At 27.9% G+C, this 14,023-nt stretch overlaps 2 protein-coding genes across 5 annotated transcripts in view; both read right to left on the bottom strand.

Moving 5' to 3' along the window:
* Positions 1–52: 52 nt before the first annotated feature.
* Positions 53–11,737, bottom strand: LOC107442048 (zinc finger protein 845). 3 transcript variants are annotated; one of them, XM_043046681.2, is made up of 3 exons: positions 11,590–11,737; positions 10,419–10,550; positions 53–5,276 (listed from the first exon to the last, which is right to left on the bottom strand). In XM_043046681.2, exon 3 carries the CDS (start codon positions 4,686–4,688, stop codon positions 2,802–2,804), a length of 1,887 nt encoding a protein of 628 aa, XP_042902615.1. In that variant the 5' UTR covers positions 4,689–5,276; positions 10,419–10,550; positions 11,590–11,737; the 3' UTR covers positions 53–2,801. The 3 variants fall into 3 exon arrangements, with proteins under 3 accessions (XP_042902615.1, XP_042902616.1, XP_042902618.1); XM_043046682.2 differs by having other exon boundaries at positions 11,500–11,722; XM_043046684.2 differs by lacking the exon at positions 10,419–10,550 and having other exon boundaries at positions 11,590–11,731.
* A 1,752-nt stretch (positions 11,738–13,489) lies between these two features.
* LOC107442050 (laminin subunit alpha-1) overlaps positions 13,490–14,023 on the bottom strand; it is a 111,418-nt gene continuing 110,884 nt past the window's right edge. For both annotated transcript variants that reach the window (XM_016055506.3, XM_016055505.4), the window contains exon 65: positions 13,490–13,880. In XM_016055506.3, the coding sequence (XP_015910992.1) occupies positions 13,741–13,880 (140 nt within the window). In that variant the 3' untranslated portion in view covers positions 13,490–13,740. The remainder of the gene's footprint in view (positions 13,881–14,023) is intronic.

Below are 14,023 nucleotides of genomic sequence, written 5' to 3'. Positions count from 1 at the left end.
AAATTGGGCAGAGATAAAAATAAAATACAACACAATAAACAGTGCTATGTAATTAATAAAGTAAAAATGCTTTTAATATGTCAACAATTACAGAAAGTGTTCACTAAAGTACATAAAAGGTAAAATACATATTACTCAACTTTCCATTAATAATACATAGATTTAAAAATAAAATATAAAAATATATACATCTAATTTAAAAAAAACTCTTATTCTGTATTTGATATCTAGTATCAAATTCAAGATTTTTTATTTATTTATTCATTTTTTTTTGTGATGTCAAATTTACAAAAATAGTCAAATTCTAATTTTCTTTTAAAGATGCGGTCATTCATTTTTTTAAATAAATAAAATATTAAAGCATTCAGGAAGATTATTCGCAATTTTTTCCTTTCAAACTAGGCTATTTTTTTATTACTGTTCCTCTCCCTTTTTTTTCAAAGCTACTATTAATAGATCAAGTCTAACTACATGTGACTTTATTTTGCTGATTAATTTTTAAATATTGATTTCAAGTTCAGAAGGTTTTAAGATCCAGTATATGACACTTCAACAGTTTAAGATTAAGAATTTGTAGAATATGAATGCGCCAGCATACCATCACTGATGAAAACAAGGATTGAGAATTTGAAATATTCTCAAGGTTTTTTCACACACACTAGAACTCCTGACTTGTTTACAAACTTCCATCTACAAAAAAAGGTAATATATAATCAACTTCTTTTAACTAAACTTATTTTTTACCTATCTAGTTTCAAATCAATACCCAAAAATTTTTTGTATTTGGTAGCCTAAGGCAAAGATTTCTTTCAACTTATAAAAATTTATATTCTTAAATACATGTAATATCATTAATGCATTGATTTGAATGTTTTTTTAAATTAACATTTAAACTTGTTAAAAATATCAATATTACTAAGTATGTTAATTCGTCTTAGTAAATATTTAAGCTTTTAATTAAAAAAAATCTATTAAAAAAACCTCAAATAATATTTTACGCCTAAATTAAAAATCATTCCATGAAAACCTTTGTTGGATAATTATTAATATTTTAAATAAACAACTCAAAAATATTGATACAAATTTTAGTAAGTAACTTTTACAAGTCTGTTTATTCTGTGATTTTATTATTTTCTGATACTTAAATTTGCCCTAGCAGTTTTAATTCCTTGTGCAATAGAAAAGTTATTCACATTTTAATGAACGAAGAAATTTTCTAAAATAATTCCAATTAAGGCAATAAAGTTAAGCATACTTCCAGAGATATCCATAATCTTAATATTTTGTAACGTGGATGTCTCAAGAGCAGCTCAGAAGCCTCTCTACTGAAATATGAAGAGGTAAACTATCGATCGAGACGTTCTTGTTCAAAGTAAAATTTAGTTTCGAGTTTTTATCATTAAGTTGAGAATGGTATGTATTATTAAGTTGAGAATGCAGACGATTTACATACCTAATTTTTGAATACAATAGAAAAATTAGGCAACTAGAAAATAAACAGTCAATTTTTATTTAGGTTCTGTAATTTATGATACTGTTATAAGTTATCTCTGTGTTTTGAGGATCTTGTCTACTTTCCAATAAATTGTACTCGTGCCTAATCTAGTGGCTCCACTAAAGTGGATATTCCTATTAAATAAAAATCTCAATGGTAGGGAGACAGAAATCTTAAAATAGTAAGAATTAAAACAATCATTTTCTGAATATAGTAAATTGTTTTGCAACAATAGGATAATAGAATTTGTGGTTAGTACATAGTGAATACTAAATTAGAGATTAAGATAGCAATGACAAAAATGTGACAAGACAGGAAAGGATCTTAAACATAAAGAATACGGTAAATTCTTAAGTAAAAGAACACTAAATTTGAACATACAACTACATGGTGGCAAAGGATCAATTAAGAAACAGGAAAAGAACTTAAGATAACACATTCCAAAAAAAAGAAAAAAGCATAAAAACAATGTTGAGCATTTCCCACATCTTTTAATTATTAATATACATGTAATTTAAAGGTATTTTCCAGGCAAAAAATACCTCAATTCAAAATAGAAAGACTCCAAAACAATTGGAAACAATTGGAAAATTTACATTGTCAGAGGTGATTGTGAGTCAAAGTCAAAATTCCGGAAAATTCCTTGAGTTAAAAAATTAAAAAAAAAAAAAAAAACAGTTTAAATTGAAAAAAAATTTAAACAAGGTTTTTTTTTCCTTTTTCTCAATATTTCTTAGTTTACTTAAAATATATTTAAAATTTTTCAAATACCCATACCATTTACACATACCTATGATAACCTGGAGAAGTAATTTAAATTTACAAATATGTCTTTCTTTCTTGGATTTATGATTATAATAACTATTTACTGATAAAAAATTAATATTATTCATGAATATAAGCTTATAAAGTATGTGGCTCTACCTTACAAACAAATAAAATAGTGTTTTTAAGTTCCACCTTTGAAAATTCGAATTACGGAAACTTCTGTGATCAATGATTTTTTTAAACGTCTGGACGTTCGATATCCAGAAACTTCTGGATCACTGTTAGAGAAAGATCTGGAAATCCGGATTTTTTCCGGACCACAATCAGCCTTGCACTGTGCTTTGAAGTGTCTGAAAACATAAATAAAAGATGTGCTACAGTGTAACAATCGCAAGCAGGCATTGGTAGATTTTTTTAATATTTAAAAATTGGGAATACACAGCATACAGCACAAGCTGATTTAAACTGTGACAAGCTACATTTGCATTGTTTGAAAAACCATTAGTGTATACACATGAAAATAATTCCCCTCATTTTTTCATAAATGGATACATCTGTGACGTTTAAGGTTACTGTTACTTGCAAAACTCTTATAACATACATTGCAAGAATAAGGTTTTTTCCCCGTATGAACTCGTTGATGTACTGTTAAAGATGCATAAAATTTGAAACTCTTATTACATACTATACAGGAATGAGGTTTTTCACCAGTGTGATTTAGATAATGTACTTTCAGAGAATGACTGTATTTAAAATTCTTATTACATATGACACAAGAATAAGGCTGTTGATTAGAGTGAACAAGACTGTGTCTATTCAAATGACATTTGTACGCAAAACTCTTATTACATACACAACATGAAAAAGGCTTTTCCCCAGTGTGAACACGACTGTGGTTGGTCAAAGCACATTTCAATATAAAACTCTTATTACATATATTACAAGGATAATGCTTTCTACCAGAATGCTTTTTACCAGTATGAATATAACTGTGAACAATTAAACGAATTTTCTGAGCAAAACTCATATTACATTCACTACATGAAAAAGGTTTCTCACCAGTGTGAATAAGATAGTGATTAGTTAGATTATATTTTGATGAAAAACTCTTACTACATATACTACATGCATGTAATGTTGCACATGGTCTGTTACGTTTTTGGCCAGTATGAATAAAGCTGTGCTTAGTTAAATACCTATTCAGCGCAAAGCTCTTATTACATACACTACAAGAAAAAGGTTTTTCACCAGTGTGAAGACGACTGTGTTTGGTCAAAGAATCTTTATGTGCAAAACTCTTATTACATACACTACAAGAAAAAGGTTTTTCACCAGTGTGAAGACGACTGTGATTGGTCAAAGAACGTTTATGCGCAAAACTCTTATTACATACACTACAAAAAAAAGGTTTTTCACCAGTGTGAACACGACTGTGTTCATTTAAGTTAAATCTATTTGAAAAACTTTTATTACATACACTACAAGAAAAAGGTGTTTCACCAGTATGTCTAAGTTTATGAATAGTTAAAGAGCTATTTCTTGTAAAATTCTTATTACATATACTACAAGAATAGGGCTTTTCACCAGTGTGAAGACGACTGTGTTTGGTCAAAGGACCTTTATGCGCAAAACTCTTATTACATACACTACAAGAAAAAGGTTTTTCACCAGTGTGAAGACGACTGTGTTTGGTCAAAGAACCTTTATGCGCAAAACTCTTATTACATATAATACAAGAAAAAGGTTTTTCACCAGTGTGAACAAGACTGTGATCCTTTAAGTTAAATTTATTTAAAAAACTCTTCTTACATACACTACAAGAAAAAGGTTTTTCACCAGTATGACTAAGTTTATGACTAGTTAAAGAGCTAATAGGTTTTTCACCAGTGTAATTTAGAATATGTGCTTTCAGAGAATGACTATGTTTAAAACTCTTATTACATATGACACAAGAATAAGGCTGTTTACTAGAGTGAACATTTATGGAGTGTTTATTCAAATGATGTTTTGCTGCAAAACTTTTTTTACATACACTACAAGAATAGGGCTTTTCACCAGTGTGAACACGACTATGTTGGGTCAAAGAATCTTTACGCACAAAACTCTTACTACATACACTACAAGAAAAAGGTTTTTCACCAGTGTGAACACGACTATGTTTGGTCAAAGAACTTTTGATTGTAAAACTCTTATTACATATACCACAAGAAAAGGGTCTTTCTTCAGTTTGAATAAAACTGTGAGTAGTTAAACAACTTTCATTTTGATAACTCTTATCGTCATTATGAATAGGAGTGTGAGAAATTAACTGACTCTTTCTAGGAAAATTCTCATGACATACATTACAAGAATAATAATTTTTAACAATTTTATCATTATTATGACAGTTTTCGGAAAGTTCAAGAGAAACACTTTTATCAGACATGCTATTAGAATAATTTGTATATGCATAAATTTATATAAAGAGAAAATAAGTATAATGTGCTAATGACAATGACAAATTTTTGAAATATCTTCTTTCGAGTATATATATGGTAAATTAAAATGTTATAAGTAAATATTATAATTGTTAACCCGAGTATAATTAGTTAATGTTAACTACACGTACAGTCTTATAGAAATAAATAGCTAATTATTTTCTTTTGAGTATATATATAGATGAGATTGTAAATTAAAATGTTAAGTAAATTTTACAATTGAAACTATTTTTTGCAGATATATAAATTAATAATTTGAATTATTCTTTGTATCATCAATAAAGGAAAAATTCTTTAACACTACAAGTTTAAAGTAAATCATCATTAAAATCTTCCAACAACATTCTACAACATTTTGCAAATCATTAATGAAAATTCATGACCAAAAAGTACATTTTTGCAAATCATTAATGAAAACTCAACCCGATCTTCTTGAAGTGAAGCAACAAAGTTGATGATTAATCTGTCTTTGCCTTATAACCATTCATTTACTCTTTAATAATCATTATTTTGGGCTCAAGTTTTTTGATTGTAAGCTAAAAAAAAAGACAAATTTCAGTTGAAACAACAGGATTAACTTGAAAAAAAATTAAAAAATAAATACTTAATTCAAGGACTAAATACTTAACTCAAGTATGTACTAAAAATAAAATGTAGGAGACAAATATTGAAAAATAACTTAATATGGATTTTAAATATAAAAAATTCTTGCATATTGAAATTTTAAAAAAAAAAAAAATGCTGAAACATGTAAACAATTTTTTCGGAGAGCTAGAATGAGATTAACTAGATTAAGGAATTTTAACATTTTATCCACTCCCTTTAATCACGAATCACATTTAATTTATTTAAATATTTAATTCCAGGACAAAATACTTAACTCAAGAACAAAAATTAAAATTCAGAAGAAAAATATTGAAAAATGACTTAATACGGATTTTGTGAGAAATTCCTGCATACTGAAATACAGTAATTCTTTTAAAAACAAAAGGTTGAAACATGTAATTTTTTAGCTGGAATGTTATTAACTAGATTAAGGAAATTTCCCATTTAATTTTCTTCTTTTTATTTAACAAATTTGAATGCTTCATGAGTTTTCAGAGAAGTTCAGTTAATATCACAAAAGAATAGTTACTTGAAGTGAAGTAACAGCAAAAATATAGCAGTTTATATTTAAACATACTGAAATAAATTGCTCCCACATATCTTTAAGATTTAATTTCAGATTAAATATAAGATCATTTTAGATGTATTATGTTTTAAAATATGAATGAAATCTATTCCATTCAATAAATTATCTTGAATAAACATGCAATTTCAAATAAAAAGAAAAAAAAGAAACTTATTTCATTTCCGAGAAACTAGCTAATCCTGGTTTTTACTTCTCATTGGTATACAAACAAATATAAAATTGGTCATTTCTATTAAACATTTAAATTAAAAATGGGTATAATAGTAAATAAGTTGTGGGTGAATTTCAAATCACAAATCACTGTCATACATTTGACAGTTTAAAATATATTTTGACAATATATTTTAAAGGGATAATAAAGCATTCATTTTTGAAAGACAAAATGGCAGCATAATGAAACAATTAAGCATTTGCATGCAAATCAAATTGTACACTTAACTTAAATTACATAACTGGTAATTAAAATGAGCCAACTGCCTTTATTTTAAATTTTTTAAGATTGGATGAAAATATTATTTTCAGGGAAAAGATGGGGAACTTTAGAAAATTCTTCACATAATGATTTTTAGAAATTTTGTTTCATCACACTCAGTTTGACATGATGTTTAGACATTCTTGCTCAAATTAAAAATTATCTCAATACATTATTTTTATTATGTTACAATATTGTGTTCAAAATAGTTTTTATTTAAAATTTGCATATAGGAAAAAGTTCCTGATAATTATTTCTTTCTTTAATAAAAAAATAATTCTTAGGGTTTTGCACAATATTTAAATAAATTAGCATACATTTTAAAAATAAGAGAAAAATAAATTTACAAAACTAAATGTAAGCTTCCACTCATAAACTTAAAGAATTCAAACAAATAAATTCACAAATGAAATTATTTTTTGTTATGAGCAGAAACTATTCTTTTTTGAGAATAGAAGAAGTAAAAAACAAGAATATAAAGAATTTAAAAATATATAAAAAAGTAAAAAAAAAAAAAACTTTCAAATGTATATGCTAGTATAAAAATGACTTACTTTTTAATGCCCTATTTGTCTAATTACTACATGTTTAATTTAACAATGACAGAAATAATCAGGAATGAGAGGTTGTTTTTTATTCTAAATTTTATAAGGTTACAGCTCCAGAATTTCGTGATCAATTGCCTGACTGTAGCAATGTGGTCATTACTGCGCAAAGGCAGTCTTTACTGCCTAGACAAGCTGGTACCCATTGATTTAAAACAGGGTGGGCTTCAAGCCATCACTGAGGATGGAGCCTAGGTTCCTCATAAAAATAGTTCAGTGTCTTAACCCACTGAGACAGCGGTGTTTGCATAGAAGATTATTTCTGTTCAGTAAAATGAAAAAATATTAAATAGAAGTCTATCATTTTCATACACAAAAATAACATTCATAAAATGTAAAGGTCAGGGATGAGATTAGCCGAAACGCAAAAAAGCTGAATTTCCACGATAGTAAATTTTGCGCGAGCGCAACCCTTTAATAATAAATTCCAGACAGTTTAAGGTAATAAATAATGTGTTGACATGCAGTTGTGTACTAATCTATTAATATAAAAACGATTACATTGATGCTTAACATTTAGTAAAAAAAAATTACCAATTGAAAAAACAAAGCTGGAAATTATATTTTTCCTCAGTTCACATAAGAGACAATTACTACTTGAAAAACTACCTGGTTTAGCAAATTAAAACTACTGAGAATATATATTAATATTTCATTTCTTTTAATAAATACTGTTATGTGATTTATAGCAAATATATCAGTAATATTACTTTTTAAATTATATTGGGAAAAAAAACTTCAACAATGGACCGAATCATTATGTCCATATTATAGTCTAATCTAACTACAGCCCTCTGAAACATATCAATAACAATGAAGTAGAAATATATAGTAACTCCTTAACATACAAAAATTGCTATTTTAGTTTGAAAAATTACATAATCAGCAACTGTTTCGATAATTGTTTTTTATTTGATAAGAATTTTGCATTTTATAGCATAAATAACAGCAATTATAAATAAAATTTTGATGATGAGTTAATTAACTTTTTTCCCCAATTTTTTTTTTTTAATTAAATCCCTTTTTAAGTGATTGCTTTTGTTTGTTATATCTTTTATGTTTGCTATATTTAGTCGTTAGTCCATCTTCAAACATCTTGTGACAAATCCCATTTTTTCTTCTTTGCAAGCACAGAATGTAAGTTTTGAATATATTCCCTTCCAGTTTCTCTGATGTTGGAACACTTACATATACTAATAATCGTCGTTAGAAAAACAGTCACCTTTATAGTAACTAATTTTTAAAAAAAATTTACTTCTTACAAGAATCGCGATAGTTGATCTTAAAATTGCGTGAATATGAATAACAATTATGGATTTTGAAATCACATGAATATGAAACTAGATATATGATTTTGAAAATGAGAAAATACAAACTGGGATATAGAATTTTTAAAACGCGTAAATACAAATCACGATTCATAATTTTTAGATCGCGCAAATACGAATCATGATGCGTAATTTTTAGATTGCATAAATAAGAATTATGATGCATAACTTTTAGAATGCGTGAATGCGAATCCCAATGCCTTATTTTAAAATCACGTATGAATACGAAAATCAATGTTTGATATTATAAACCGCATGAGCAAATCAACACATTGAATTTTAAACTTACGTGAATACGAATCACTACATAGGTTTTTAAAAAGACGTAAATACGAATCACAATATCAGATTTTTAAATCTCGTAAATAAGAATCGCAACGTACAATATTCAAATCGCGTGAATAAGAATCGCAACACGCAAATATGAAAAGCTATGTTTGATATTAAAATCGTGTGAATAAGAATCGAGATATTAGCAGATTCCAGGCTTGGGACCTCTAAAAGGCTTGTCAGAAGCAGCGTCGTTTGAACTACGAAAATCGGATCTATCTGGAGAGCAGGTAAAAAATTCGGAAAATCTTATCTGCTGCGTGTAAAAAGGAAGAAAATAGGTAAAATAAGTAAAAATGAGAAAGGATTGGTAGCTATGTAGTTTGAGTTTTCTGTTTCTCTTTGAAAATCGGTGAATTTTCTGAAAAAGCGGAATACTTATAAAAAAAATGAAATTTTTAGAAAATCTGAATTTTTGATTAAAAAAAAAGCTGAAATTTAAGAGATAAAAGTGAAAAAAGCGGAAATCCGCTAAAAAGCGGAAAAATCTCATCCCTGAAAGGTTGAAAGAAAATTTTTTTTTGTATAATAATTTTTTTTCCCTCACCAACAATCAAAAAATGTATAGTACACATTTTAATATTATGGGTGATATTTTTGTTTTTTCAAGAAAAAAGAATGGGATCTTAACAATTTTAAAATCTGCATGTGGCAATACATGAGAATAACTACCAAACAATAAATTCACATGGATTTACCATTAAATCATTTGAAACCGATGCATCATGAAGCACTCAAATTTGTGGTTATAAGATGGCCACTCAAATTTGTGGACTTGCTAATTGTAGTAAATAAAAAATATTTGGAATTTAGAAACTCTGCAGAATTTAGCAATAACTGCTGAAAAATGAATTAAAAAAAATAAAATTAACAATTTAACAGTAGTGTTAAAAAGGGAAGACTGAAATAAGCAATTTAAATTTCTTGTGAAGTAATAATATTGTATGAGAAACTTTGCACAAAAATATGGTAATAACAAAAATTGATCATAAAAATTAATCATTTTACATCATGTGAAATGGTTATGCTAAATCGATATACTTTGAACTCATTGCTTATCTATTTTTTTAGAGACCTTTGAAAGTGTTGAACATTAGAGAAAAAATTTCTCCCAACAGAAACATTAGTCAAAAGTCTGTTTAGAAAAAATATTCACAAAATATTTCAACTAAAAAACGGCCCTTTCACAAAATGATTTTTCTTTTAATCGGACCCTTCACAAATTTGTTTATCGTCATTATTGTTTTGTTAATCGAATAAACCCTTCCCAGGGAGGAAAACAAGAAAGATGGATGCATACGAATTAAGTTTTGTCTTCGACGGACGCTTCTTCCATTATTCGTAGGATATGAATATTCTGCGTTCAGCAGTATAGGCTTAATACCAAATATTTGCATGTTGCATCTCTAATTTAGAAGCAGCAATTGCTTTTAATTTTTGAAAATTTCATTTTTTGTAATTATAATTTTACAGTGCTTAGCATAATCTCTTTACAATTTAAAAACTCTTTGAAAATTTTTTGCAACAAGCGGACCTAATTAGCACAAATTCATAAAAGCAGGACACTGGTTGAAAAAACGTGACTTAACGTTTATTTGATATTCACAAGTAACTTTTTCACAAAAACAGACCTTTCACAAAACGTCTGGGCAGTGGTAGTTACGCCACAGTATCAAAGGATTTTGCACTTGCTAAAATTTAAAAGAAAAATAAGTCATTGTTTGCCCGTGTGGGGGTGCTGTAAGTTATACCTTTTGAGTTGTCCATTTCCGTAAAGATTTTCTTAAGCTTTTGCTGGATTATCGTCAGAAGTTGGAAACTTTTTTGGCAATAACTTCCCTTTTTAAGTCATTTATTAAAATTGACATGAATGCAAGCTTCACCTATAATAAACATCTGAAGTTAAAATTTTGGGGAGACTTTCCATACCGTGATCTATGGCAGAATAATAGCCAAGTCTTAGCAACTTCCGGGCAGTGGCCTGCGATAAACTAAAAAAAAAAACATCACAGAAAGGGACCAACTCAAAAAGCCAATTGCGGGGATATTTCAATTTACTTAGTGATTCAGAATTGTTCAGCATCTGTTGCAAGGTCATTTAGCACTCAAAACCGAATTAAGACAAAATAGCAGACAAATGACTGATAAACATTTGAGCAACCTAATGAGAAAAGCTGATGAAAAAGTACATATAGAACATTGTCCATATGATGATGCAGCAAAAATACTCAATGCTTTACAAATTAGATGTTAAAAATGTATTATACTTAACGAAATTCGTGTTTTTTTTAATTTTTAGAAATCTCACTTAACTTTTTGAAATCTCACCCTGTTTCTGAGAAAGGGTGAGAAATTCTCTCTAAATTATTTTCTGTAATGGAAACACTGCTACGAGTTACACTTTTCAAGTTGATCCCTTTCTGTGCTGTTGTTTTTAGTTTCTCGTGGGCCGCTGCCAGGAAGTTGTCAAGTAATCTCATCCTGGTAGCCACAGCTCATGCCGTAGCAAACATCTATTGTTTTTTTTCCTTAAAAAATTGCAAGTTTAAAATCTATTTGGCATCTTGGCGAAACAAATCACGATACAGAAATAATCTCAAAATTTACAAATCTACAATGCATTTCGGACAGGAATAATTAATTCACAATTTGAAAAACAAATGTATTACACTATTTCAACTAAAGGAAACGAAAATTCGATGTTGTAGAACACATTTTGAAAAAAAAATTATAACAAAGAATTAATTCAATAAAATTTTAATATACGTAATTGAATGCAGGGTTGACTGGTATAAACCAATGGGAGTTAAACCATGATTTAAACCAACTTACATTTACATGCCATACTAGGGACAATCACAAACAACAAACTAAACTTAAGCTTTATAATTGAAACATCAGTTATAAATTGCGTTTCATTACATTGAATAGAAAGGTTCCAATATTTCACAAAACTCTAGTCTAAGCTAAACGAAGGTGAATTTTTAAGTTCTGACATTGATCACTGGACGGTGTTTTCCGTAGAAATGTAAACAATAACAATCTCGAGCTCTATGCCTGCTCTAGTTCCGGTTAGAAAGTTTGCAGCTGCTTACTACGCATGTTATGGATGAAGTTTTCGACACTAAGGAGCGCTGCAAGCTGTATGCCTCTTGTACTTCCGGGTTACTGTTTCCGGCGTATTTTAAAGCCATTTGGCTCACAACGTCATCATTGTGTTTTAAGATTCTTGCAAACGTGGTATTTTAATGCTTATTTCTAAACTTAATCTTGCTCCTGGAACAATATGCTAACACTAACGTAAGATGGTGCACAGATTGCAACGCGAGCAAACAATAATAAACAAATGGAAAGAGGCCAAATCAAGACTGCAAAAAAAGCGAGTTATTCAAAATCTAGCAACCACTTCACCTTTTTCAACAATATATCTCTAAATAACTAAAACAAATTTTCACTTCAAACTCACCAGAATTACATTATAACAGTAATATCTTATGAAATATGGCAGATTTGAGTTCATAAATTATCTAATTTATTTCTTTTATTGAAAACAAAATTATCCGTTTGAAAATATCGCCTCGCAGAATAACATGTAGTAAGCAGCTGCAAACGTTCTAACCGGAACTAGAGTAGGTATACAGTTCGATATTGTTATTGTTCACATTTCTACTGAAAACTGCTAGGCGATTTTATTTTTAAACATGCTTCTTCAATCATTTTGATTTTGTAGGTAGCAAAATTCATTTTATAGCAAGCTAACGAGTTGGATTTAAAATCTACATAAAATAACCTTTAATTCATTTATGAACCATAATATAATATGACCATGGTTTAAAATTGTTCATACATATTCTGACCCACTTTTTTGTTTGATAAAATAACTGAATGTATAGTTTGAAATATGCAAAGCATTCTATCTATCATTAGAATTCTTATTCAGTTTCATTTTTTCATAGCTGTGGAAGTTTATCAGAGTATGATTATCATTGACATTAAATGATAACGAGAATTTAATATCTCTCCTTAATTCATAATCTGTTTACATTTTTTTAGCTATAACTCTTCTATTTTACTAAGAAGTATAACATAACTATGATTCTGAAATGGTGATAATGATTTAATTAAAAAATGTTTTGAGCATGTTTTGATATTGCAATGGTTCTGCTCTTGCAGATTTGGTCTATTTCTTTTATTTAAACAGTGATTATATTAGTGGTGGTCGCTACACTTGCTTGATGAACTTGCAGATCCTATATTTTAATTTAAAAAATATTTACAATCACTCATAATTTTGGTGTAGGTTAGCAATTTATTCTTTTTTAAGAGTTATCCAGCATTTTCATTTTATTACGCTTCTGCCTATTTTTGAATAATTTTTATTTTGCTCATTATTCTACTAGCTTCTTGCCTCTTTTTTTAAAAATCTTTTTTTTTCCAGTTTTTTGTGTATTTGTATTTATTATATAATAAAATTTTAAAAGGGTCGTAGTAATTTGTTTATTAAGGAAAGTAATTCTATTTGCATAAGCATCTTTTGATTTAATTTTTTATAAAAAATATTGTGGCAAACTAAATTTTTAAGCATATTTTTTGCTAAATTTTCAAAATTATTATAGTACACTTTGCAGCACAGCATATAATATTGGATGCATATTGTACAAATGTATTTAAATTATTAAAAGTGTAAAATATTTTTAAAAAAATTTGTATCGAAATATAAAAACTGCTTCATGTGTATATCATAATTATATGTACATCTTTCATTTTCTTCTATAATATGCTTGTTTCACTATGTGCTATAAAAAAAAGAAGTACACATAAAAAAAATTAAAACAATATATTTATTTGATTTGTAACAAAATACATAATATTCTAATTACAGATGTTAAATTACAATGTCAGTCAAAAAATATGTTACATTAAATATTAATGCCACACTCTATAAACAATGAAATTATTTACTATCCATACACATAAATATATATATATTAGAATTTACAAAAATGATACAAGTACCTACTTTTAAAAGCTGTTAATAAATAGTTACATAAATAAAATATCACGATTGTCCACTTATATTTGTGGGCACATGTACTGCACAACATTTGCATCTGTCTCAGGATTTTTAATTTGTAGTACTTCTCCATTCAAAGTTATTCCTCGAAGACAACCCGAAAAGTTTGCTTCTCCTTCTTCCTTGTAGGGATGTTTGTCTAAAATAATAATTAAAATGTTAACTAAACCAACATTAACCATAATATGGATATGCTTTCAAGTCCTACTACAATGGTTAATGAATGTGTTTTTAAGGGGGAAATGTTAGTTATAGTTATGGACGTAACCTTCAGAGGGCACT

The sequence above is a fragment of the Parasteatoda tepidariorum genome, chromosome 10 (genome assembly GCF_043381705.1).
Source record: "Parasteatoda tepidariorum isolate YZ-2023 chromosome 10, CAS_Ptep_4.0, whole genome shotgun sequence".
NCBI lineage: Eukaryota > Metazoa > Arthropoda > Arachnida > Araneae > Theridiidae > Parasteatoda > Parasteatoda tepidariorum.
The sequence above is the reverse complement of the archived record's forward strand: the minus strand, read 5'-3'. Positions and strand labels throughout refer to the sequence as shown.

Coding starts and splice junctions, on each gene's coding strand:
- LOC107442048 (XM_043046681.2), bottom strand. CDS start 4,688: ATGTCTGATAAAAGTGTTTCTCTTGAACTTTCCGAAAACTGTCATAAT.